Source organism: Rhinopithecus roxellana, chromosome 11, assembly GCF_007565055.1.
Source record: "Rhinopithecus roxellana isolate Shanxi Qingling chromosome 11, ASM756505v1, whole genome shotgun sequence".
In the NCBI taxonomy this organism is placed as follows: domain Eukaryota; kingdom Metazoa; phylum Chordata; class Mammalia; order Primates; family Cercopithecidae; genus Rhinopithecus; species Rhinopithecus roxellana.
Genome location: NC_044559.1, coordinates 12,038,244 through 12,062,713, shown reverse-complemented (window position 1 = coordinate 12,062,713; position 24,470 = coordinate 12,038,244). Strand labels below are relative to the sequence as shown.

Below are 24,470 nucleotides of genomic sequence, written 5' to 3'. Positions count from 1 at the left end.
CCTAACAAGGGGGCATGCCTTGGGGTCTCATTCCAAACCCACAGATGATAGAGATAATTAGACCACTGGCAGCTCCTGGTGAATGCCCTGCCATGGATGACAAGGGCAGTGAAGGGGGACGGAGAGGTATGGCTAACTCTACCCCATCAGGAAGTCACGGCTCTGCCCTGCCGTAATACTATGGTTGAAATTCATTAGTGGGAAACCCAAACTTCTCAAGAGAGTAGCTCAGATGCCTGGACTTTGCTTGGACTTTTCCCCTTTTGTCTGCAACTCACAAGGTGGACAAGGACAGAATTCTAAGGCTGCTCAACTAATGTGGCAGCTGGTTTCTAGGCTCAAACCCTCACAAAACTAATAGGCAAGTGCAAATTCTGCCCCTTTGCAAACAATGGTATGTGCAACTAAACATGGGGAAAGTACGCACTCGCACGAAATCCCACCTCCAAAACCGTGATCTATCAACTGCTGAAATACAATTATCTCACATGTTCCTTCCCATAGGTGGGGAAGGTGAAGCCCAGGAGGTCAGATGACCTGCTCTAGGTCATACGAGTCGAGCAGTTCAGCACGTCTGAAACTCGCGGCATCTGCAACCCACTGCTTATCTATTGTTCTTTCCACCCTAGGGCGCCTCTCTCAGGAAGCAAGAAAGCGGGGTACACCCTGCTTTAGGAAGTCCAGGGGCTTGGCCATCACACTCACCTGGGCATCTCTCTGGGCGAGGGACATGTCCACATTTGTGCTTTCATCACGGTTTCCCTGAAAGCAAGCAGGTGTATGATCAAGCCCACTCCTTCCCCATTTCTTTTCCCTTTCCTCATTGCTGGGATCCCATCTCTTTGACTTCCATGGCTTGGGGGCCCCGAGCCCTGTCATGGGAAAAGTACCTGAGAGAGAGAGATGAGGAGCCGCTGGAAGTGCCCTGATGTGTCGCTTCGAATGGCCTCTTCCAGGGTCTTTTTGAATTCTGAAAGGGAGAAGCAAGGAAGGTCTACCCTGTAGCTCTGTTTATGGAGCTGCCCATTGCAAAACACTACCAACAGTGGGTAGTGGGGAGAATAAGGCTGGAGGTCTCAGCTCGGGCTCGAGAGACCAAATAGCCCACATGGCCCTCCAGGGATATACAAGCCTGCGACCTCCAGGCTGACCTGGGCTCTAGTCAGCCTTGGCCCAAACCACATCCAGGTTTCCCCTGGCGCTCCCTTACTTTAGTCATTTGCACCATGTATAAACAGAAGGAAGGGCTGGGTCTTGGGTCAAAGCCCAGTGTGTTGGGGGTGGCAGAAGATAGGTTGATAAGAAGGCCAGGAAGGAGTAAGAGGCCCTAGGAGAGAGTGAGGCCATAGCCCTGAGAGCACAGGGATCTGTAGAGGGCAGAGGGCAGAGGGAGTGGCGTCACCTGCTTTGTAGGCTCTGTTTAATTCTCGGATGTGCTCATTGCTGCGGGAAGCGAGGATCTCAATCAGGCAGGCTTCATCAGTGCCAGCCCCCTGCAGGGGCAGAGAATACAACCAACCATGCGCTTGTTACAGCAGCCTCACCAGCACCCGGGAAGGAGAGTGGGGGCCATGCTGCTGCCCGGACCCCAGGGCCAAACCCTAGCAACAGAGGCCCCTGACACACAGACATACCCTCCGGCTACTCCCAGGCTTAAGGGAGTCAGCTCCTCTCCACAGCCCGGGCAAGCACACTGACAGTAGCAGTGGTGATGAGTAGGGTTCACACAAAGGGCACTCCCATGGATCAGAAAACTGAGCATCAGAGAGGGGTACTGGCTGGTCCAAGGCCACACAGTAAATGGTTGGGTTACACACAGGCCTGCGGGACCGTACTGCCTGCCCTCGCCCACGGGGTGCACATAGAGCTTCGTGACTGCGCTGCCTGCCCTTGCCTGCAGGGTGCACACAGAGCTTCGGGACTGTGCTGCCTGCCCTCACCCACGGGGTGCACACAGAGCTTCGGGACTGTGCTGCCTGCCCTCACCCACGGGGTGCACATAGAGCTTCGGGGCTGTGCTGCCTGCCCTTGCCCGTGGGGTGCACACAGAGCTGTGCGACTGCACAGAATGGACAGGATCCGCCCCTCAGTCAAAACCCACAGGACTGGAGGAAACAGTGGGCCCAAGTTGGGCCCGTCAGAACCTGTCCCTGTTTGGAGACCCTGCTGGTTTCTTCTGGAGCTGGGTCTCATAGGTACGTGGAGAGTGGTCGACAGGCACCCCTCCCCAACCCCGCATGAAGCAGCCATGGCAGGAGAAGCACAGAAACTGACAGAAGAGCAGGCGCTCAGGAGAGGCAGAGACTAGAGAGACGTCTGGCCTGGCCCTCTCCATGCCAGGCACTTGGCTTTACCCACATAACTGATTTTCCACCTTTGTTCTTCTTAAACCGAAGTGTGTTTCTGTCATTTGCTAGTAACAAGAGTCCTAAAGAATGGGAACGATACCAACCATGGCCTCCTACCCCTCTTCTTACCACAGACTTGCCACCTTCAAACCCTAGCTCCACCATTTCTTTAAGATGGAGAGAGACCAGATGGAGAGAGACCTAAGGCTCCCTGATGTTGATGGGTGCATCACTTGCCTCTTGGGGAAAGCACAGGGAATTCCCTTTTCTACAGCATGTGGATTCTAACCCAGGAAGGCCTGGGAGCCATACTAATAACAGCACCTAATGAGTGGGCTAGAACACAGCACACTGTCCAGGCCTCCTTCTGGGCTGTGTGTCCACATGCATGAATGCATGAAAACACACACACACACACACGCACGTACACACCTTGATGGCTTCCTTTATCTCATATACGTCAAAGAGGACTGGGGTCTTCATCAGAGCCAAGATTGTCTTCTCAAAGTTTCCTGACAGTTCAGATTTCAGATCTTTGATCAAATCCTGATTGGATATTCAAACAAACAAACAAACAAAGTCTATTTTAAAAATCCACAGGAGGTGACTACTAAGAGCCATATCCCAGATTCAAGGAGCAGCGGACATCCCCCAGGGGCCCGAGAGAAAAGCCTGCTCTCAGGCCTGCCCCAAACCTCCCGAATCAGAGACCACATTTTACCAAGATGCCCAGGGGATTGGTGACACATTGAAGTGTGAGAAGCACTGGGCTAGAACATGAATCTAATCAATATTTACCCAGTTTTTACCTTTCTAAGATTCAAAACCCCAGAAGTTCAAAATGCGCTCATACATGCCCCTCGTACTTGGGCAGTGCTCACAGCCTTTCCCTGCAAAGCTCTTACATCAGCTAAACCCCCCAGGGTGGTCATAAAGAGGGCAGGGGAAGGAAAATGATGTGGCCACAACCTTAGTGAGATGTGGCAGAGCAAGGGCTAGAACCCAGGGCTAGATGTCTGGAGCCTCTCAGCAAACCTTGGCACCCTGTGGCATCCTTCACCTCCCAACGATGTCACCCGCTGGGTGGGCAGAAGGAAATGCCCTCCTGCTCCTTACTGTCCATTTGGGAGACCCGGGCCCACCCAAGGAAAAGCAGGGGTGAGCAGGGCTGTGCTGAGCTCAGGACACGCCTCGCTGTCCCACGCCCCCACCCCGCAGCTCACCTTGCCGTAAGCTGTCTTGAAGGAAAGGAGGATCTGCTGCCGCTGCTTGTTGGAGCGACTCCCCAGGCAGTCAATGATGGCCTGCTCATCAGTCCCTGGAGGAAGAGGCAGCAGGGGTGGGTCAGGTAGGGGTCATGAGATGCTCTGCAGCTGAGACTTCCCTGGCCTGGGTGCCTCAACTGTTCTGGGCATGCCAGCCGCAATCCCACATCCATCCTCTCTTTTATTACCACTGGGGCCAGGTCTGCGTCCCCCAGCTACCCTAGCCCACAGAGCCACTGTGAAACTGCCTGGGGAATAGGGGGCAGGGGGTAGGATTTGAGCCACCCAGGGTCTCTTACCAAAGCCTTTCATGGCCTTCCGCAGGACCTCGGCATCTCGCAGGGGGTCAAAGCCAGGAGCATCAGCGATGGTGCCTCGGCTTCCAAACTACTCGGACAAACAGTCACAGGTAAGATGATATGCATGCCACCTTCCCCGATTCAAGACTGCTCCACCCCTAGACTCTGGGAACAGCCCTTTCTCTAAGAGTTGGAGTATCTAAAGGAACCCACAGTCAACAACGCAGAGGACTCTACGTCAAGTCTGCCTAACTTGACTGTTATCTGGCCTTGTGTTCTAGTACTGAAGCTTCTCCCTGGCTCCAGTGGCTGGGAGCCCACCTATAGCAGAAACCTGACGCTGTAAATCTGCCCAGTGCCCAGGTCCTCCAGGGCTGGGGCTCAGGCTCCTGATGAAGGGCAGGCCTCAGGAGCAGGGGCTGTGGCCTCTCTCATAGATGACTGGTCTCCACAGCACGTGAGCACACGTGGGTACTCCTAACTGGGCTGGCTAGCCCATGTGGACCCTCCAGCGGATGCAGGTATTCAGACTCCACAATTGTGCATGGCAGCCTGACGACCTCTTGATCTAGCACTGGTTCCCTGGCACTGTTCTCTAGACTAGCATCTGCCGGACTTCCTCTAGACCCTGACAGCTGCACAACCCAGCAAATCTGAACTTTCCAGGTTATACTGTCTCCCAGTGGATTGTCTTCCTAGGAGCTGGTACCAACTGGTTATAACACAATTATGGGGGCAGCTCAGGGAAAAAATAAGGGAGGGAGGCTGGAGGATGGCACAGGGGTGGGGGAACGTGTGGGTATGGAAGGGAAGGAGGAAAGGAGACCCTCTGTCTAAAAATAGTCATCAAGCACATACCACTACCCCTGTGCTGGCTGGTTGGGCCATATAACCATGACAATGAATTCTAGGCTCTGCAAACATGAACTGTTCTCCAAAATGAGCCAAGATCAACCCTGGAGGAACTGCCAACATTTTCCCTATCCAAAGGGAATTTTAAGAATCCTCCAAAACCTGTCTGTAGGGGGTGCATATCAAGGGGACTGAAGACGCTATTGGGCACAAAGCCTTAAGACAGGTGGCCTGGGCAGTTCTTACAAAACACACAGCCCAGGCAGTGAATGACAGAGGAATAAGGAGTACTCGCCAGGAGCGTTCTGACCCAACTCGCAGGTGGAGCGTCTCATCACACTGGGAGAAACAGGGCAGCTCCCTTGGGCCTTAAGCAACACAACCCAGAGGTGGGGAGTCTGCAAGAAGGTGCCGCTCTTTGTTTTTCTGTTTCTCATTGTTGTTGTTGTTTGTTTGTTTGTTTGTTTTAAAGATAGGGTCTTACTCTGTTGCCTAGGCTGGAGTGCAGTGGCATGATCCCGGCTCACTGCAACCTCTGTCTCCTGGGCTCAGATGATCCTCCCACCTCAGCCTCCTGAGTAGCTGGGCCTACAGGCACACACCACCATGCCTAGCTAATTTTTTTCTATTTTTAGTAGAGACAGGGTTTCACCATTTTGCCCAGATTGGTCTTGAACTCCTGGGCTCAAGCGATCTGCCCACCTCAGCTTCCCAAAGTGCTGGGATTACAGGCATGAGCCACTGTACCCGGCCGACACTCTTTGTTAAAACAAGAAGTTGCAGCTGGAGGCCTGCGCCTTTCCATGTCTCCCCATCTACTGGGCCATGTGTCTCCAGTCTTTGGGGCCCAGGAGGCAGTGGGCTGACACTCACCTGGGTTGGGGGCACAGCGGGGGTGATGGTCCCAGACCCTGGGTATCCTGGGTAGCTCGGCACTGGCTGCTGCTGCTGCCCAGGGAGTGGCACTGGAGGCTGACCAGGGTAGGTCACTGGTGGTTGCCCAGGGTAGGCCCCTGGGGGCTGCTGTCCAGGGGGTGGCATGGGCTGGCCTGGCACAGGGGCCCCTGGGTATGGTGGATATGAGGGCATCCCAGAGGATGGGTTTCCTCCTGGGGGTGGATACATCCCATAGGGAGGAATAGGCTGCTGGGCAGAGGGGGGCTGCCCGAACCCCCCAGGGGGCACTGGTGGGTAGCTAGCCCCAGGGGCCCCAGGGTACAGGTTGGGCATGTTGGCTCCTCCAAACGTTCCAGACATGTTGGCCGCCTGCAAGGACACAAAGCGGAGCATGAGGCCAACGGGCCCCATTGCACTCTGTCCCTCCACGCTTTTTCACATCTAAGCCAAGTCAGTCCTCACAGCGTCTCCGCTTGTGGAACATGAAGTACCGTTATACCTATTTCACAGACCACAGAATGACTTCACTTGCTCAAAGCTACACAGCCAGTAAACAGTGCGGCTGGATGCAAACCAGAGATCCTCACCCCCTTCTGCAGGGGAAATGCCTTCCCTCTCCACATGGCTGCTCCTCCCATCCCAGACCACCTGGGTGAAGGTTAAGAGCTCACTGCCCAAGAAGGCATGTGGGTCCCATACTCAGGGTTGGGGGCACCCCCATCACATCAGCCTGCTACCCACAGACACCTCTGGCAGGCATGTTCAGGTGAATCTGCACTCACCAGGAATAAAAGCCTAAATCCTTAGGATGAATAGCCTCCTACACCCTGCAAGAGGTGGACCCCCAGACTTCATTTCTCATCTCATCCCCTTGCCCTTCCACTTTAGCCACACTGGCCTCTCCTCCCTGTCCCCAAGCACCTCAGGCCCCCTGGCACCTCAGGGCACTGGCATTCCCTAGACATCCATACATCACTTCCTTCCCCTGCTGCAGGTCTTTGCTCACACATCCTCTTTTCAGCCAGACCCACCTTACTGCCAACTTAAAATCATTATCCCTCCATCACCCCACCCCCACTCCTGACCCCTTTACCCTGCTCATCTTGTTCCCATGGCACCTACGCTTCCAATAACATCACATTGTTGACTTAAGTTACTGCTTGTCTTTTCCCCATAGATGATAAATGCAGCACGGCTGAGATTTTTGTTTATTTTATTCACATATCCCCAGTGCCTAGAACTGGGCCTGGCACAAATTAGGGTGTGTACTGGTTGCATAATTTCCTCTAAGCATACGTTTGTTTTCAAATCATAAAATGTATTATTTTAAAAGCAAAACAACAAATTTAAAAAGTAGCATGTCTGCCCAAGACACCTGCCACACACCCACCCAGGCCTAACCACAAGAGCCCTCCATATGTACACACACGCAGGTACATGGATGTGGATACTCATATATAGCACGTGCATGCACACTCATGCACATACCCTCACCACCCTCCCGACCCTAACCCCGCAGGGCTAAAAGGGACCTGTGAGATCATCTGGTCCCCCCACTCATTTTACAGATGGGAAAAGTGAGACCCAGACAGGGGCAGAGAGCAGGTGGCAGAAGCCTGATGAAAACCCTGTTCTGAGGTACAGCTCAATACACTACACACCACAGCAACACACACATAGACAATTCTGGAGCCCCAGAGGCCAGCAGCTTTGATTCCTCTGGCCACGCAGGTGTGGCCCTGGGGCCGCCTCAGCAGGAAGGCTGGACTCACCATTCCCGAGAGGTAGTCCTGGTTGAATTGTCCCGCATAGCTGGCCACGTTATCCAGTCCAATGGGAGGCATGCTGGGCGGAGGAGGGTAGGCAGCACCTCCCCAGGGACCACCACCTGAAAGCAACATCAAGCCATTTAGCCCCTACCAGTCCCCCCACCACACGGGGAAAGGCAGAGATGCGAGCTCCCAGGTGGTCAGGAAGGGAGGCCCAGTAGAGCCTCGAGCCTCGGGACACCACAGACCACATGAAAACACCAGGGGGAAAGTTTCCCCCTAGTCCACTGGCAGAGGAGGGGACACCTTCCCCTCTTCCCAGGGAGGAAGGTGGAGTTCCCCAATCACTCCCAAGACCCTCTGTGGGGTATTAAGGAGGTTGGGAAAGCCCAGTCAGGCTCTGCCCTTCCGAGTACACCATCATGGAGCGGGAGGACAGACAAAGACAGACTGTTGTGGGACACCACGCTGAGCCCATGTCAGAGGTGACCATAGGGAACTCTGAGATTTCAGTAATGTGAAGGCATTGGCGGGAGGGGCTTTGGCTGTTGGCTATTACAAGTCTGTAAAAGGCAGGGAGAAGCAGGATAAGAGGCTGGAGGCAGACGGGGCTGGGTCACGGTAAACACAGACACCAGTCCACAAACAGAGGTGAAAAGCCCACTCTGAAACCAGCAGGACCGGTATGTGCCCTGGGGCAAGGCTTTCACCCTCCTTAGGCTTGTTTCCTCAGCTGACAAATGGGCTAATAGTGAGTGTATGCCTAGACTGCTGTGACGAAGACTGAGTTAACGCCTGCAGGGCGCTGGGTGCCCGATGGGCATTCGACATCACCATGGGGCCTCAAGCCTGTTAGATGCTTTCCTGTCCATGGCAGCTTCGGATCGGCTCTTCATCTCCAGGGCTCCAGATCCTCCAGGAAGAACCTTCCCTAAATCTCCTGCCTCCTTCTCTGTTGCTACTCAGAGGCTGTTCAGCTGTGCTAGCAAAGGTGGCAGTGGCAGGATTTCTACTACAGAGAGGGAACCGAGGCCAGTGCCAGCCAACCTGGGATGGGCTTGTTCAGAGGGCAGTGGCCCAGTTCAGCCCCTAACGTGCTCTGGGACAGCAGCTGAGCCACCTCTCGATCTGAGTTTGTTCTTCACCTGCTGAATGGGAGGGAAGGTAAATGGCCTGCAGGTCAGTGGTGCTCAAACCACAGGACCTCAGCTCCAGAGAAATGAATGATGCCTGGGGGTCCCCTGGGGCGAGGGGCAGCAGCTCAGGCACCCTCAGGATGACCAGCCTTGGAATGGCCCTTTTCTCCCCTTGGTCCCATGAGCCCTCATATTTCCTTTCCCATAGTGGGGACCAAATCTCATTTGAGGACCAAAAGGGGCCAGGGCCAGAGAAGATGACTTCTTCATGTGACTACCCACAGCTCCTGCAGAAAACAGGGAATGAGTGACCTTTGACCCTTAGCATCTGCCTCCACTTCCTCTCTTGGCAAGGGGGATCTTGTTGCTGCAAACCCATACACCTTGAGCAGAGGGTAGGAGAGGTGGCAAGGGGCAACCATCACCTAGGAATGCTTTGGAGGGCACCACATCAGAGGCTCTGCCTGCCTATCTCATCAGTATCCAGGACCACCTAATGAGGGAGAAATCCTTGAAGCAATTTTGCAGAGAAGAAAACTGAGTCTCAGAGTGACAGCATTTGCCTACTGTTGCTAGAGAGTAAGGCAAGACACCCAGCCCTAGGCCTGGGCCAGGGCTTTCTGGAGCCAGTTTCAAACCCAGGCCTCCCATGGCCTCAGCCTCAATACTCTTCTCCAGCCCCTGCCCCTGCTGGCTGTCCCTCTGCTCCTGTTGTCCTCTCCTCCCCTGCTGGGCTGGGCTGTGAAGGGAGGAGGGGAGGGAGGAAACTACTGTTCTCCCCTCTCCACTCCCAGCCACTGTACAGAGGCAGCATTCACTCTCCTCCCCCCCCAGACCCTCTTACCTGGTGCAGCTGGTGGGTAGCCGCCTGGGGGCGGGGGATAGCCAGGGTAACTCATGGTTAGATCTGGAAGAGAAGAGGAAAGCACATTCAGGCTCTGTCTGGGAGCCCCTGCTGGCCTGTGGGAGCCAGCTTCTCAAGAGGGCAGCTACCTCCACAACTGGGACCCTGCAGGAGAAGCTGCTGTATCTGCCCTGCTTGTCGCAGCCCAGTGCACTGTCCCCTGCTGGCGCCTCCAGATAGAAACATAACCCACCAGCATGCTGCCTGACTTCTGGGCCAGGGCCACATCCCTGGCACCACCCACAGTGACAGGATTCACTGCCCACCAGGCTGTTCCCTTGAAAGTCCCTCTCACTGAAGCTTTGCTCCTGCCTCTGCTGGCAAGGGTGCAGTGTGCCTCTGGGTCTGTTCTCCCACCTCAGAGCTAGAGACGCACTGCCTCATTCTCAGGGCTCCAAGTCTGTCTATTTGTCTTCCTGTGTCCTTATTGCCATCCCTCCAGCAACAGGAGAAGTCAGAGGCCCCTGTCTCTCTTCATTCTCCAACCTCTGGTTTATCAGGCAAGGGGACCTGGTAAGGTATGGAATCATCGTTCCTAGAAGCAAAAAGGGCCCTCAGGAGGTTCATCTGATGCAGGGTGAAGAACCAGGGCAAATGAGGCAGCACCACCCTATTTCTGCAGCAGAGGCTGCTAAGAGAAATAAGTGATTTGCAGATCTGTCAGTAAGGGAAGAAGAGAGGCCTGGACAGGTGCGAGGTGAGACACCTGCTCTCATGAAGTGCCTCTGAACATGGATCCCTTGGCAATGTCCCATTCCAGTTAAATTGCAAGGAGGGACACCAGCCACATTGTGCAACCTGCCTGCTCTTGCTAATAGCAGCTCCTGCTGCAGTTTGCAGAGACACCCAGTGGCAGGCAGGCATGTGAGGAAACCTGCAGCCTCCCTCAACAATCACACCTGCTCGTCTCGGGTACATGGTTTCTTTTTACACTCCGGGTCTCACGCTGCAATGCATATCAGAATCACCTGATGGGATTGTTAAAACACATTGCTGGGCTCCACCACCAAGAGTTTCTGAGACAGTAGAACCAGTTTTTGCATTTTGAACAAGTTCCCAGATGATGTTACTGGTCCAGGGAACCCACTTAGAAGACCACTGTTTTGGCCATGCTATCCAACTATAAGAGTCTAGTTGCCCTTCATATCTATCTTGAAGAACTGGGCATGTTGGGTTTTGTTTGTTTGAGATAGGGTCTTGCTCTGTCACCCAGGCTGGAGTGCACTGGCACAATCACGGCTCACTGCAGCCTTGACCTCCTGGGCTCAGGTAATCCTCCTGCCTCAGCCTCCTAAAGACATGTGCCACCATACCCAGCTAATTTTTTTTTTTTTTGAGAGTCTTACTATGTTGCCCAGGCTGGTATATGCTGTTTTTTAAATTTTATTATTTTTTGAGTATTTTAATTTTTTTATTATTATTATTTTTTGAGGCGGAGTCTTGCTCTGTCACCCAGGCTGGACTGCAGTGGCACAATCTCGGCTCACTGCAAGCTCCGCCTCCTGGGTTCACACCATTCTCCGGCCTCAGCCTCCAGAGTAGCTGGGACTATAGGTGCCCGCCACCATGCCCGGCCAATTTTTTGTATTTAGTAGAGATGGGGTTTCACTGTGTTAGCCAGGATAGTCTTGATCTCCTGACCTTGTGATCCGCCGGCCTCAGCCTCCCAAAGTGCTGGGATTACAGGTGTGAGCCCCTGTGCCCAGCCTATGCTGTTCTTTTTAAGTTTTTATTATTTATTTTTTTTGAGACAGGGTCTCACTCTGTAACCCAGGCTGAGTGCAATGGTGTGATCTCGGCTCACTGCAACCTCTGCCTCCTGGGTTCGATTCCCCTGCCTCAGCCTCCCAAGCAGCTGGGATTACAGGTACCTGCCACCACGCCTGGCTAATTTTTGTATTTTTAGTAGAGACGGGGTTTCACCATGTTGGCCAGGCTGGTCTCGAACTCCTGACCTCAAGTGATCTGCCCGCCTCGGCTTCCCAAATTATTAAGATTACAGGCATGAGCCACCACATCTGGCCCATTTTTATTTTTTAGACAGGGTCTCACTCTATCACCCAGGCTTGAGTACAGTGGTGCGATCTCAGCTCACTGTAACCTCCGCCTCCTGGGATCAAGGCTTGTGCCTCAGCCTCCAACAGGAGGGCGCAACTATCTTGGCTAATTTTTGTATTTTTAGTAGAGATGGAGTTTCGCCATGTTGGCCAGGCTGGTCTGAACTCCTGGACTCAAGTGATCTGCCTGCCTTGGCCTCCCAGATTGCTGGGATTACAGGCATGAGCCACCGTGCCTGGCCTACATGCTGTTTTTAAGGAAGCTAAAGAACTTCCTTAAGGTACCACCGGTCCCTATAGGGTGGGTCTGGTTTTCAGCCCTATAGGTGTAGTCATTTGTTTGGGTCAGTGGGTCCAGGGGTGACTGTAGGCAAAGCCCTATGGCTTTGGAGAGAGCTGGAATTGGCTCCCTGTAGTGTGGACCAAGGACCTACTCCTTGCACAGCTTTCGGTCTCTCTGAGCCCCTAAGCACGTGGTGGGTGAGGTCCCCGGTGGCATCACCTTCAGAGAGGGTGTGACTCATGTCCCTGAGGCTGGGTGGGCTGTCAGTACAAAGCCCTCCCTGTCCCGGCCCCAACTTGATCCTTCATGCCCAGACTCTGCCAAACCCTCCAACTTCACTGGTGAGGAGGTAACCTGGGGGATGTAAATGACCAGTGGGCCAGGAACCTTCTAATAAGAGGAACTGCCCCACAGGTGAGCAGGAAGAGCCGGGATGGTGTCTCTGTCACGTTCCTCTCTGGAGACACCACTAGGCAGGACCTTTGAGCACCAAAAACACTCTCCACTCCTGGCCTCCTCTCAGAGAAATGAAGCCAAAAGCTCCATCCACAGCCAGGCCAGGGAAAAAACCCAAGAAACAAAAGTTGGATACCACCCTGTTCCTTACACCAAGTAAATTCCAGCCAGGCCAGAGAATGCAATGAAAGAAGTAGCCCCAAGAACCAAAGGCAGAAAATAAAATTTCAGCATAAGAGACAAACTAGAAAAAAAAAAAAAAAAAGATGAGAAAAAAACTTAGGAAAAAAGTTTTATTAATATAATAAGAAAAAGATCAACAACCACTAGAGAAACTGTCAAATGATATGAACAGATCTGGTAGTTACAGAAAAGGAGCTGAAGATGTTTACCTTCACCACTGTGCTGAGGAAATCACCAATTAAAAATACACAGATGTCAGCCAGGCACAGTGGCTCACGCCTGTAATCCCAGCACTTTGGGAGGCTGAGGTGGGCGGATCACCTGAGGTCTGGAGTTTGAGACCAGCCTGGCCATGGTGAAACCCTGTCTCTACTAACAATATAAAAATTAGCCGGGCATGGTGGTAGGTGCCTGTAATACTCGGGAGGCTGAGGCAGCAGAATGGCTGGAACCTGGGAGGCGGAGGTTGCAGTGAGCCAAGATTGCGCCAGTGCACTCCAGCCTGGGTGACAGAGCGAGAGACTCTGTCTCCAAACTAAATAAATAAATAAAACACAGAGATGTCAAAATTTTAAATTTAAAATGACACACCTTTGACTCAGCAACTCTACTTCTGTAAGTGACTTTCCTAGACACACACCTGTGTGAAATGTCATACAGACATGAATTTTACTACAGCCTTATCTGCAACAACTCCTAAACCTCCACCAATGAGGCTGGTTAAATAAACCACAAGAGATCCAACAATGGATACTCTGTAGCTATTTCTGGAATTAGCCAGCTCTGTACATGGAAAGATGAAAAGACCACCATTATTAATCAAGGTGCAGTACTGTATACGTACTAAGCTAATAAAAAACCCAGAAACATACTAAGTGGTTCCTGTGTGTATACGTGCAGGGACCTCCTTGGAATGACACACAAGAAACGAGCTAACACTAGCTGCCTCTCGAGAGGAAAGTTGGGGCTAGAAAATGAGGCTTCCGGTTTAGATCTGTTTCCCGTGCCTTTCTGCCACACACATATATTGCCCATTAAAAAACTTCTAAAAAGGCCCAATTCAGGTGCGGATTTCTGAGCTCACTTGAGGCTAGCCTTTTGGCCCCCAAAGTCCTGGCTGGTCTTCCTAGACTAAAAGAACACACACAGGGTCCATTCAGTTCCAGGCAGCCTTGGTAACCCTGGAGGGCCTGCAGGCCAGCCTTGATGGCACTCGTGGAGTTCATTCCTGGGGTGGCTTTTAAGGGATTTCCCAGCAGGAGTCAAAATCTGCCTCCTGGCTAGGAGCTCTGCCCCGCACAGCCCCACAGAGCAGGTCAACCCCACTGTGAGCTGTGGTCCTGAAACCCTGGGTCTTCCCCTCTCCCCAAGATATGCCTCTAGTCTCTAATCCTCCCTTCTTAGAAAGAATAGCCTCATTTTTCCCTCTACCATTCTCTGCCTGAAACAGTTTCAAGTCTGCTCCCCACTCTTTTTCTTTTTTTTGAGACAGAGTCTCACTGTGTCACCCAGGCTGCAGTGCAGCCACGCGATCTCAGCTCACTGCGACCTCCACCTCCTGGGTTCAAGCAATTCTCCTGCCGCAGCCTCCCAAGTAGCTGGGACTACAGGTACCTGCCACCATGCCAGGCCAGGCTGATTTTTGTATTTTTAGTAGAGACAGGGTTTCACCATGTTGGCCAGGCTGGTCTCGAACTCCCAACCTCAGATGATCCGCCCGCCTCAGCCTCCCAAAGCTCTGAGATTACAGGTGTGAGCCACCATGCCTGGCCTGACCCCACTCTTATCTTTCTCTTTTGGTTCTTTTCAGAAGCAAAGGCCCCAGGTATGGTCTGAAGAGTGCAGGGCAGGACCTTCCTCTCCATCCAGTGGATGGTACTCCCTACCTCCCTGGACTGGTACATGTGGGTTTTCCAGGCCACAGAGACCTTATGTGGGCTCCTGTGAAATTTCTCCCTTGGATTCTGCCCATTGCTCCAGTCTGCTGAGACCTTCTGGGATTCTCCTCAACATCAAACATCTTCCCCCTCTCTCTCAGCTTTGTTTTACATCCACAGACACAATAGACATGGCATTTGTGTTCTGCCAAGTAACCACGATGTAAGGACCAATGAGGGACACTATAGAACTGTCATACTCAGAACTCCCCAGTTCAACATCAAACACCAGGCACCATGTGGGTGCAGGCATTTAACCCGCTCTCCCCCAACTCACTGCCACCACCCAGTACACATTTCTCCACGTGCCCAAGTGAGGGTTCTAGCACATCTACTCTGAAGGAAGCCTGTTTATCTGCCTAATTACCCCCAGAAGAAAAATAAACACAGCCCAATAGCCAGGGGTGACCTTCAGGTGGACACAGACTCCCAGTGCCGACCAATCTCCCCCGCAGCTATCCATGTTCCAGGAGGCTAGAGGCTGCAGGATCAGCACACTCTCTCTGACTCACAGAAGCAGCATTCTTCTCCTTTTCTTTGAAAATTAAGAAATCTGCTCACGGTCCGGTCTTCTGGTAACTTTGACCTCTGCATTTTTTCAAAAGAGGCCACCACAAGGGACTGTCCTTGGAGGAGTCATTCCTGGCACCCCAGGGCTGCCAAATCTGGGCTCAGCAGGACTTCTAAGGCCCTCATGTCCCCCTCTCTAGCCTGTTCAACCCCCACTCTCTAGGAGAGAGGCAACACAGTGAGCTATAATCCAGCAGATCTGCTCTCTCTCTCTCTGGCATCCATGAGAATCATACCTTCCGCCCTGACCAATGCTTCTCTCCTCCTTCTTTCCTTGCATGGGGCAAGTGACATGCTTCACACTGCTGGTGCAATTCTGATGGCTGGGGCATGTCCCCCACTCTATGCCTGCTTCTGATCACAGCCCTTTGACACGGGGACTCAATGGAGAGGGCCTCCTGCACACAGCAGGCAGCCGGCCTCCTTAGGGATTGGTCGAATTCTTAGAAACCTGTCTCGGGGGAACTTCTGGCCTCTGGTCCTGCCTCTCAGGGCAGGCTGCAGCACAAATACCGCCCTTCCTTCCTCACTGCGACCATCCACCTGCAGCTGTGCACCTGATTTCATCCAGCTGGGGCCCTCTCCAGTTAAATCGGTGCTTCTGGAAAACAGTCACCCATAGGGCTTGTTAAAACCCAGATTGCTGGGCCCCACCTCCAGAGTCTGTAAATCAGTGTCTCTGGGGCAGGGCCCAAGAAGTTGCATTTCCAGTGGCTCCCAGGTGATGCTGATGCTGCCTGCCTGCAGGCCACACTGCTTCATCACGCATGACAATCACCTGGAGAGCTCGCTAAACACTCTAGTGCCCTGGCCCATTCTGGGCCTTTTAACCTGGGATAGGCCCAGGAATCTGAAGTGTAAACAAGCACACATACCCCCTAGTCCCCAGTAATTCTGATGTAACTGGTTCTGTGGTCCACACTCTAGGAAACACCCTTTCCTTTAAGGTATTGGATACTCTCTAGCTTATCTGATCTCACTCGTTGATATGGTTTGGATTTGTGTCCCTGCCCAAATTGTAATTTGTAATTACAATACAATCAAATTGTAATTCCCAGCATTGGAGGTGGGGCCAGGTGGGAGTTAACTGGATCATGGGGGCAGATTTCCCCCTTTGGTGCTGTTCTCATGACAGAGTTCTGGTGAGATCTGGTTGTTTAAAAGTGTAGCGCCTCCTCCCCACACCTCTCTTCCTCCTGCTCCAGCCAGGTTAAGATCTGCCTGCCACATGACTCTAAGTTTCCTGTGGCCTCCCCAAGTAGATGCCAGCATCATGCTTTCCCTCACCTGGAGAGCTCGCTAAAAATGCTGGTCCCTTGGCTCCCATATTCTGGGCCCTTCAACCTGGGAAAGGCCCAGCCTGCAGAACTATGAGCCAATTAAACCTCTTTTCTTTATAAATTATCCAGTTTCAGATATTTCTTTATAGTTGTGTGAGAATGGACTAACACACTCTTCTTCACAATAGCAAGCTCTAGAGACACGCACCAGACCTAGGCACCCCCCACAGTTGTATGGCAGATGCGCCTGACAGCAATCACTTAACTTAAGCATACCCAGAACAACCCTACAGTCTAAGAAGAACGTGTGTTCAGAGTTCTGAGCTAAGGAACTGTGGCCAACCTGGAGATACATTCCTTATCTATAAGGAACATCAGAATCCCTAAGCCATTCCATGGGATGCAGGCCATACAAGAGATCAAGGCCCTTTGTTCTACTTTAAATGAAGGTTGCCAGGTGGTGGTGGTTAGGAAGGAGGATGCTAAATTAAAATGCTATGTCTCTACTAAAAATACAAAAAATTAGCCGGGCGTGGTGGCGCGCGCCTGTAGTCCCACCTACTCGGGAGGCTGAGGCATGAGAATGGCATGAACCCGGCAGGTGGAGGTTGCAATAAACCGAGACCACAACATTGCACTCCAGCCTGGGCAACAGAGCGAGACTCCATTAAAAAAAAAAAATGGCCATACAAACTGCATGCTTTTTACAACCAGTAGTGGTCCTCCCATCCAGCCTATCACCACTGGACTGCCCCATATAAAAGTCCCCTCAATAAGCCCTATGCCTTGTTCGCTGGCTCTGGGGTCTCTTCTTCAGCCTCTCAAACATGGTGCCACCCCTACTAAAGTCGACAGGAGTCTGGCATGACAGCACTGCATCAGAAGCCAGCTTCAAAGCGTTCGGTGAATGCCAAAAGCATAGAGCAGCTATCTGAGGGTGCTTCTCAGGAGCTGCAACAGGGCCTGTTCCCTAAAGCCGTGTTTTGTGTACGTAAGTGTACCATTCAATTCCACAGGCTCTAAAAGGGTACTAGCCGGAGTCCTCTAACACGGGAATCTAGAAATGCTACACTGGGACAGGAAGCAACTGCCTGAGCAAGAAGAGCCTCACTGCCCCCACTCAGTCATCCCCCTACCAAAAGGGAAGCCTTGCTGTGTCTCTACCCAACAATGGGAGGTGGAGATATGGGCTCCAGCCACCAGCAAGGCTAGGCCATGCACATTTGCTGGTGTCCTGCCTGACTTCAGGGACACAGAAGGGAAAGGAGGGGTGGATGGTGTCAGTGTCATGCCTGGGATTCTGGACTGTCCTCCCCAGAGGGACAGCACAGGGCTCATTTGGGAACAGAGCCTATACCAGGTTAATGCTGAGAGGCAAGGGCCTAGAAACATCATCTCGGGCCAGAAGCCACAGAGCAGTGACACCCCCTGCCCCTCAGGGCCTAGCAGCAAACCAAGCAGGCCTGGACTAAAATGGAGGCTTTCGTGGAATGATTTTCCACTGGCCTTCCCTAGCCTGGTGGCTGGAATATTCATTTGTATATTAGGTTTTTTTTCTTTTTTTTTTTTAAACATTAGATCCTTAACCTGTTTTCACACACACACACACACACACCAATTTATTTTTAAAGTACTTTCCCCATAAGGTTGCATCCATAAAATGTAAATATATCGTTGCTATTGTTTAAATGTATCCCCCCAGAGTTCATGTGCTGCGAACTCAATGGTCAGTACAACGGTTCTGACAGGCAGGACCTTTAAGAGGCTCCACCCTCATGAATGGATTAATGTGTCATGGAGGAAGTGGGCTCTTTACCACCAGTGTGTTTGTTACAAAAGTATAACATGCTCTCTTTCACTCTTGCTCTCTCTCACCCACTTCTTCTGCCATGTTATGAAGCAGCAAGAAGGCCCTTGCCAGATGCAGCCTCACGATCTTCTCAGTCTCCAGAACTGTGAGCCAAATAAGCTACTGTTGTTTATAAATTACTCAGTCTGTGATATCTTGTTAGAGAAGCACAAAATGAACTAAGACAGTAGTTTAAACCATGCAGGTCCAATAATCCCTGCTGATATATTCTTTAAAATGAAAAGAAGAGGCCAGGCACAGTGGCTCATGCCTATAATCCCAGCACTTTGGGAGGCTGACACAGGCAGATATTTGAGCTCAGGAGTTTGAGACCAGCCTGGGAAACATAATGAGACGCTGTCTTTACAAAAGACATACAGATGCTCCTTGACTTATGATGGGGTTACATCTCAATAAACCCATCATTAGTTGAAAATGCATTTAATGCTGGCAACACAGCAGTCCCCAACTTACGATGGTCCGACTTACGATTTTTCAACTTTATGACAGTGCAAGAGTGACATGCACTCAATCAAAACCGTAGCCTCATTGTAACCCCATCATAAGTGGAGGAGCTTGTTACATCCCGATAAGTTCTTCTTAAAGTGATGTAACCCCATCATAAAGTTGAAAAACTGTAAGTTTAACCATCTTGAATCAGGGACCGTGTGTGTGTGTGTGTGTGTGTGTGTGTGTGTGTGTGAGACAGACAGACACAGAGAGTTTATATAACTAATACAGCTGGGACTCTAAGTTAAGATCAGGCTTCTACACCAGCAAAGGACTCAGGTGCTGATTCACCTTAGGAAGAGTACGAGCTTGGAATGCTTGAGGGGGCGCCTGTCAATACAAGAGGGCCAGAAAACCAACCTCCCTAGGACTCTTCCAGGGCCACTGAGCTCTACCTAGTGGTGATGCTGCCAACCATCTGCAAATGTTTTCCAGAGTTGAAAATGTAGTCCCACAGCCTTGTTCCCCACTGTTACCCAAGCATCTGGCTGAAAGTGCACCTCATAAATGCAGCTTGAGTGGAAGAATAGATAGAGTTCTGGGGACTGGCTTCTGCTTTGCCAGTTAGTCAATTTTCTCCTTTATAACCTCTTCCTTCATTGGCTCCTAAGATTATTTAAGTATCAAATAGGATGTATTTGGCCTGCAGGGCAAGGAAGAGCATAATAAACACTTATAAATCCAAGGCTCTCAGCAAGGACATCACACTCCCACAATATGCATTTTGGTCTTCTGTAGAGCAGGACCCACCTAGTGCGTGACAGTCAACTCAGTCAACTGATGACAGCTAAACAGCTCCAAGTATCCAGAACATACACGCTCCAAACATTTCCTCCAGGCATCAGGTCTGTTCATTTTCACTATAAGTCTGTTTGCTTCTGAACACCTGCCATCTACTGCCCCCAAAAGTCTTGCTTAGATCTAACTGGGATGCCCAGGCCCAGCTCAGCCTCACCTAGAAGCAGGCAGTGTGGTGGGCAGTTCAGTGCTGCCCTGAATGTGTTTTCTGACGCCAGCTTCATATCTTGCAAGTTGTGAAGTTAGAAGGCACGCAGTTTAAGGAGCGAGACAGGCAGACAAGAGCAAGAGATTAGTTGCTTGAAAAGTTTAGAAAATGCTTACTACATATAGTTAGGTACTATAACTACACATCCCCTTTCCAAGAAACTGCCAATTTGCAATAGCGTAATAAAAGCTCTGATAAATCCTGGAAAAATGGTGCCTGCTTAACTCTATCCTCAAATTTCCCAAACTAATTAGGCCATAATAATAGTCATCATTTATTGAATGCTTATTATGTGCCAGGCACTGTGTTAAATGCTTCACGTGGAACTGAACTTTACAACAACCCTATGAGACAAATACTAAAATTATCCTTCTCATATCAGAAATGAAGACTGAGGGACAGAGAGGCTGTGTAACTTGCTCAAGGTTATAGCTATTGAATGGCTGAGCCAGGCAGTCGGCTTCCAAAACCCAGGACTTTACCACTACGTTATACTTCCTCACAGTACCCACTGGTCCCAGGAACTAGTATTTTGAGAATAGAGCTTTAGAAATACTGGTATGATGAAATAGCATGGAACTCAGAATCAGGATACCTGGCTTCTAAGTCTGGTTTCACTGTATGACCCCAGGTACTTCATTGAAGGCAGTGGAGGATGGTGAGTACATGGACTCTGAAGCCAGACTACCCAAGTTCACATCCCAGTCCTGCTCCCCACCAGTTAGGCGATCTTAACGGTTTACATGACCATTCTGCACCTCAGTTTTCCTCATCTGTAAAATGGGGATAGTAACAGTTTAATACCAAGTTTGTTCCCATTATATCATGTAACATATCATGACATCCTGTTTCTCGAAAACAAAATAAGAAAGAGAGGACCCTGGGCCATTTGATAATGCCCAGGATGAGAACTGTAGGGACTGAAGGGGGAAGGGAGAGGGTGGGAGAGAAACACGGAATTGGGAAGGGTCAGGGCAGTGTGACAGGTGGAGGATGGGAGTAGGGAGCACACTGGCATGGCTGTGTTAGATTTTCCAGCCTCCCAATAGAGAAAGCACCAACAGGAAATTGGCACTGTTTTCTTTCCATCCCCTCCACGTGCCTGGGTGTCTGGGGGCCTGCTCCACTCCAGTAGTAGAGAGGGCAGTGGAGGCAAGACTGATGGTGGAGGGAGGCCACAGGGCAGGGAGATCTGAAAGACCCTCGGAGAGGAAACCTGCCTGGGAGAGGGATCCACAGAGGCAGGGCCTTGGCCTGCAAGAAGCTCCAATCCTGCAGGCACCGGAGCCTGTCCTCAGAACCTTCACTGAGGCGTGGCACGGACGGGGCCATCTTCTCTCCTACTGCCTGCCTTTTCAGACCAGGTGCTGAGAAGGGGGGTGGGGGCAAGTGAGGAGGAACTCACTTTCCATATGAGGCAGGCCGAGAGCACACAGCATGACACGCAGGTCTCTCTGTCACGCTCCTCCAGAGCAGGCTTCCCTGCAAGCTGGGCCACTCCTCTTTGTGGGCAGAGTCATCTCTGACTCACACTAAATGGGCTCACACAAGAGCCAATGCTGGGTCAAATGCTGAGTCTGATTCAGAATTTCTGAGGAGTGGAAAGTAGGCAGCAGAGGAAGAAGGTGACAGAGACACAGTGTTAATATCTGGCTGCCACGCAGGCCAGCATGTGATGGGCACTCAGATCCTGGAGGACACTGAGGTTCTTGTAACAGACACAGTGGCAGTGACAGGAAAAGCCCCCCACCCAAGCCCTGACTCCAAAGTGTGGCCAGGACCTGCTATAGTTTGAATGCTTCTGTCTCCCCAAAATTCATGTATTGAAATCCCAACTCCCAATGTGATGACATCTGGAGGTGGGGCCTCTGGAAGGTTATGGGGTTGGAGCCGTCATAAATGGGATTCACGCCCTTATAAAAGAGAGCCCAGAGGGCCCAACCCTTTCCATCATGTGGGAACACAGGGAGAAGGTACTATCCTATTTGTGAACCAAAAAGTGGGCCCTCACCAGACACTGAGTCAGCTGGCACCTTCATCTTCAACTTCCAGCCTCCAGAACTGTGAGTAATGTACTTCTGTTGTTTATAAGCCACCCAGTCTATGATATTTTATTACAGCAGCCTGAACGGATTTAGACGGAACCTATGGACGCACACACACATACACACACACACACACTCACACACACACACTCACACACTCACTCCCAAAAAGGGAAACAGTGGGTTGTGTTTGTAAGTGCAGGTGGCAGGGGCAGGGAGGGGACACAGGTCTCTGTCTTTGTTTGCCCACTTCCGCATGGGGAAGCCACCGCCAGTTACACCACCTGAGCAGAGGGAGCTTCTCCCAGGGCCCGCCTAGGAGAGACGAACAAAACAATGGTAGTGAGCTGATGTCAATCAGGCACAAGTCCCAGGGTGGCTGAGGCTTCCCTGTCGATCCCACCCCTCTTAGTTGTCAGGTCACTCCAATCACTGCAAAGTCCAACCCAGCTCCTCCCAGAGCTCCTGGGCCCACAGGGACGTGCCACATTCCAAGCCCTGCAGCAGTTACTGTCTACAAGACAACCCTTCCAGCAGCTCTGCCGGAAGGAAGCAAAAACTTCTCTAAACCTCTCCCTCATCTTGCAGTGCGAGGTAAAGGGAAGCTCAGCAGGTTACCCAAGACACAGGGCCTGAGTCTCACTGACACTGGCTTCACAATGTCTACCCCTAGATTCTCGGTAGGCCCTTCTACCACCCCAATTACTCTCTCTCACACACTCCAAACCAGCTCCCCCATCTTTTCACAGCCCACACTCCCCCATCAAGAGCCCCAAACATCACAGGACAGTCACACTGGACTTCTCAATTCCGCTGCATGAGTTTTACCACAGCCCACACAGCTCTGATATCATCTTCTAACACTGCTGTTGGGCCACCGGGATGGCACACAGGGTTCGGAGTCCAATGACAATGATTCTATTCTAGCTCTACCTCTTGTTAGCTGTGTGACCCTGGATATAAAGATTGACCTCTCTGAGCCTTCCTCCTTACCTGTAAAAAGAGGAAAAATGCATCCATCTCATTACACAGCTGTGAGAATATAGTATTCATATATATATATAGCTCTACACCAGGTATTAGCATACAGCAGGTGCTCAGTTAATTTTAACTCAGTCCCTAGGAGGCATTAGCCTGGAGCCAAGGTCTGGTTCCTAAAGCAACTGCTTGCTGTGTGACCCTCCCTGGGCAACTTAACCTCTCTGAACCTCCATTCTGTCTGCAAAGATCTGATGTACCCCACCTACCTTGGATTACTATGAGGACTAAAAGTAAAAAGAACAGGAACGCGCTTTGTAAAGCAGGACACAGTTATCTTCACTCTTTGACTAACACACCTAGTGTTGATCTCTCCCAAGTGGCCAAAGAGGCCAGGCTTTGACATTTGGAGAGGGAGAAAAGGGTCACAGATCCTGGGCACACACTAACCTCATCTGGTGTCAGGCTCCCGCCAGGGGACCAGCCCAGCCCACACAGTAAGGGTAGTGTCCAGCCAACCCTTAGGGTCCCAGGGTCTCAGGAAAATGCTGGTAAGGGAAGGGGTAGAGGGAGGGCTTTTCAGAGCCTGAAACTCAGCTACCATCAGCTTCCCTGATTAGGTCCCTCAAAGACATCCCTGGTACCTGTGAATGCGTTACTTTACATGGTGAAACAGACTGTCCTGACATGATTAAGGTTACCCGCCATGAAATGGGGAGACTAGCCTAGATTATCCAGGTGGGCCCAATCCAATGAAAAGCGTCCTTCAAAGCAGAGAGCCTTTGTTGCTGGGTTAAGGATGAAAAGGAAGAATAAGCAGGAGAGAGTCCAGGCATGAGAGGGATTCCACCCATGCAGGAAAGGGACCAAGTACCATGGAACTCAGATGGCCTCTAAAGCTGAAAAGGACAAGGAAGCATTCAGCTCCAGGGCCACCAGACAAAGACACAACCCTGCCAACACCTTGATTTTAGCACCATGAGATCCAAGAGACCATTAGATAAAACCGTTAAGATAAAAAAGCCATGTGGTAAAATAGTGCAGCCACTATGGAAAACAGTATGGAGATTCCTCAAAAACGTAAACATAGAACTACCATACCTATGATCCAGCAATCTCACTCCTGAGCATACAGGCCGTGTACCTCTCATTCAAAATGTGTGGGACCAGCAATGTTTCAGACATGCTGGTCTTCAGACCAGATGATTTCAGATTTTGGAATACTGGCATCATACTTACCATTGCGCATCCAAAATGCAAAAATCCAAAATCCAAAATGCTTCAATGAGTACTTCCTTTGAGCATCATGTTAGAGCTCAAAAAGTTTCGGACTTTGCAACATTTCAGATTTGGGATACTCAACCTATATACCCAAAGGAAATGAAAACAGGGACTCCCACAGAGATTTGCACACCCATGTTCACAGCAGCCTAATTCACAGTAGTCAAAAGGTGGAAGCAACCCAAACACCCATGGATGGATGAAAGGAGAGATGAAACGAGATCTCCACATAAAAAGAGAGTATCATTCAGCCCCAGAACGGAAGAAAGCTAACATATGCTACAACACGGATAAAACTTCAACACATCATGCTAAACAAACCAGACACAAAAGAACCAATACTTCTGATTCCACCTATATGAAGTCTCCAAAGTAGTCAAATTCATACGGACAGAAAGTAGACTGCTGTTGGCCAGGGCTTGGGTAAGAGGGAATGGGGAGTTTCCATTTCATGAGTACAGAGTCAGTTTGGGAAGATGAGAACCTTCTGGAGATGCATGGTAATGACTGTTGCACAACAAAGTGAATGTATTTAACACCATTGAGCTGCACACCTAACAGCGGG

At 51.1% G+C, this 24,470-nt stretch overlaps 1 protein-coding gene across 3 annotated transcripts in view; it reads right to left on the bottom strand.

The window, feature by feature from the left end:
* ANXA11 (annexin A11) overlaps positions 1 to 24,470 on the bottom strand; it is a 46,524-nt gene that overhangs the window by 7,476 nt on the left and 14,578 nt on the right. For all 3 annotated transcript variants that reach the window (XM_010363276.2, XM_010363273.2, XM_010363274.2), the window contains exons 2-10: positions 9,411 to 9,473; positions 7,434 to 7,549; positions 5,638 to 6,030; positions 3,913 to 4,000; positions 3,572 to 3,666; positions 2,781 to 2,894; positions 1,403 to 1,493; positions 891 to 970; positions 706 to 762 (exon numbers count right to left, since the gene is read on the bottom strand). In XM_010363276.2, the coding sequence (XP_010361578.1) occupies positions 706 to 762; positions 891 to 970; positions 1,403 to 1,493; positions 2,781 to 2,894; positions 3,572 to 3,666; positions 3,913 to 4,000; positions 5,638 to 6,030; positions 7,434 to 7,549; positions 9,411 to 9,465 (1,089 nt within the window). In that variant the 5' untranslated portion in view covers positions 9,466 to 9,473. The remainder of the gene's footprint in view (positions 1 to 705; positions 763 to 890; positions 971 to 1,402; positions 1,494 to 2,780; positions 2,895 to 3,571; positions 3,667 to 3,912; positions 4,001 to 5,637; positions 6,031 to 7,433; positions 7,550 to 9,410; positions 9,474 to 24,470) is intronic.